This window comes from Euprymna scolopes, chromosome 31 (genome assembly GCF_053919585.1).
Source record: "Euprymna scolopes isolate OS-2025 chromosome 31, ASM5391958v1, whole genome shotgun sequence".
NCBI lineage: Eukaryota > Metazoa > Mollusca > Cephalopoda > Sepiida > Sepiolidae > Euprymna > Euprymna scolopes.
This window is the reverse complement of record NC_136512.1, coordinates 49,022,779-49,024,290: the sequence shown is the minus strand read 5'-3', so window position 1 is coordinate 49,024,290 and position 1,512 is coordinate 49,022,779. Positions and strand designations below refer to the sequence as shown.

Below are 1,512 nucleotides of genomic sequence, written 5' to 3'. Positions count from 1 at the left end.
TATTGCTTTGACTTTATTCAGATCTGGTGCCAACCTTTGTGCACTGAAACTATATCCCATGTAACTAACAGAGGTTTTTTTGAAGTTGAACTTATTAGGGTTGAGCATTATTCCTTCTTTGCGGCACCTTTCTAGAAGTGCCACAAGAGCAGCGTCATGGCTTTTTTCAGCTTCTGCATTGCTATCACCGGACCCGTAGAGTATAGTATCGTCTGCCATCACTTGTATGTTATGGAATCCTTTAAAACAGCAGTCAAGTCGTTGCTGCCATTCTTGGGGGCTGAGCTGATTTCAAATGGCATTCGAAGCCACCGTATCCTGCCAAAAGGGGTCCAGCATGTCGTTAAATATGAGGATGGCTCGTCTAGAACGTTCTCCATTTTCGTTGCGATTTCCTCGACTGTTGGGGTTGGGTAGTGGTTGCACCTGATCACCTTATTCAGGTGATATGGGTCAATGCATATTCGCATTTTATTAGGTTTCTGTATGACAACTAGGTTATTGATCCATGAAGTTGGCTCAGTGACCCAGACTATTATTCCTTCATTGACCATTTTGTTAAGTTTTCTTTTTAACTCCGTTTTAAATGGCAGAAGGACTCGGCAAGGACTATTTTGCATAGGCTAGAGGTTTGGATCAATTTCAATTTTATATTCACCTGGTAACCTTCCCAGTCCAGAGAAAATGTCGCTGTAATTGTTGAGGATTTCTTCTTTTGTAATTGGTTTTGCCTCCTTTACTTCGCTCAGCTGTTGCACACATTCTGTGTTAAAAGCTATGAGCTTCAGTGCAGAGCTAGCCCGTCCAGAAAGTAAAGATGGTGAGTTGCCATCCACGACTTGGAATGTGACCTTTTTTTTATTCCCTTCACTTCACAGTGGAGTGTTATTGAGCCTAAAGGTTGAAGTATAGAGTTGTCGTACAGCTTCAACTTTGTGAGAGACGGTTGTAATGGTGCCTTAGTAATGCGTTTATAGTCAGCAAAGGCCAAGGTACTGCAGTTGGCCCCAGTATCAATTTGGAATTTGCATAAGGTTTTTGTGCTGTCTCCTGGGGTGGATATGCAAACTTCTGCCTGATAGTGTTTGCGATCTGTGAAACTTCTCAGGGCATAAATGCTTTCCTCACTGCTGACTGTTTCTGTTTCCACATAGCGCACCTTTTCAGTTTGCTGTGTTGAGGATTTATTTTGCCGTTGTGATGGGGTGGGTTGCGCCTGTGATTGGCATACTCTGGCAATATGGTTGCGCTTTAAGCAGACAGCACATGTGAGTCCATAAGCCTGACATTTCCTTTGTCATGGCTCTGTTCACAGAATTTGCAGTCCTTTATGAATTCTTGTATCTTTTTCTTATCTCCCTTGGTGTACTGGATCGTTTCTGTTAGGTTGTTCAGTTTGCCGAGCTGTTGTTCAGCCTTTTCGGTGCTCCTGCAAATATTTATCGGCCTGTCTAAGGTGAGTCCAGATTCATTGAGGAGTCTGGCCTGAACATTATTATTACTGGTGCCTGT

The 1,512-nt window shown here is 43.0% G+C and overlaps 1 protein-coding gene across 1 annotated transcript; it reads right to left on the bottom strand.

The window, feature by feature from the left end:
• Positions 1–218: 218 nt before the first annotated feature.
• LOC145255536 (uncharacterized) lies at positions 219–554 on the bottom strand. Its single transcript, XM_080113992.1, has one exon. The coding sequence runs from the start codon at positions 552–554 to the stop codon at positions 219–221; it is 336 nt and encodes a 111-aa protein (XP_079970118.1).
• Between the last annotated feature and the right edge of the window lie 958 nt (positions 555–1,512).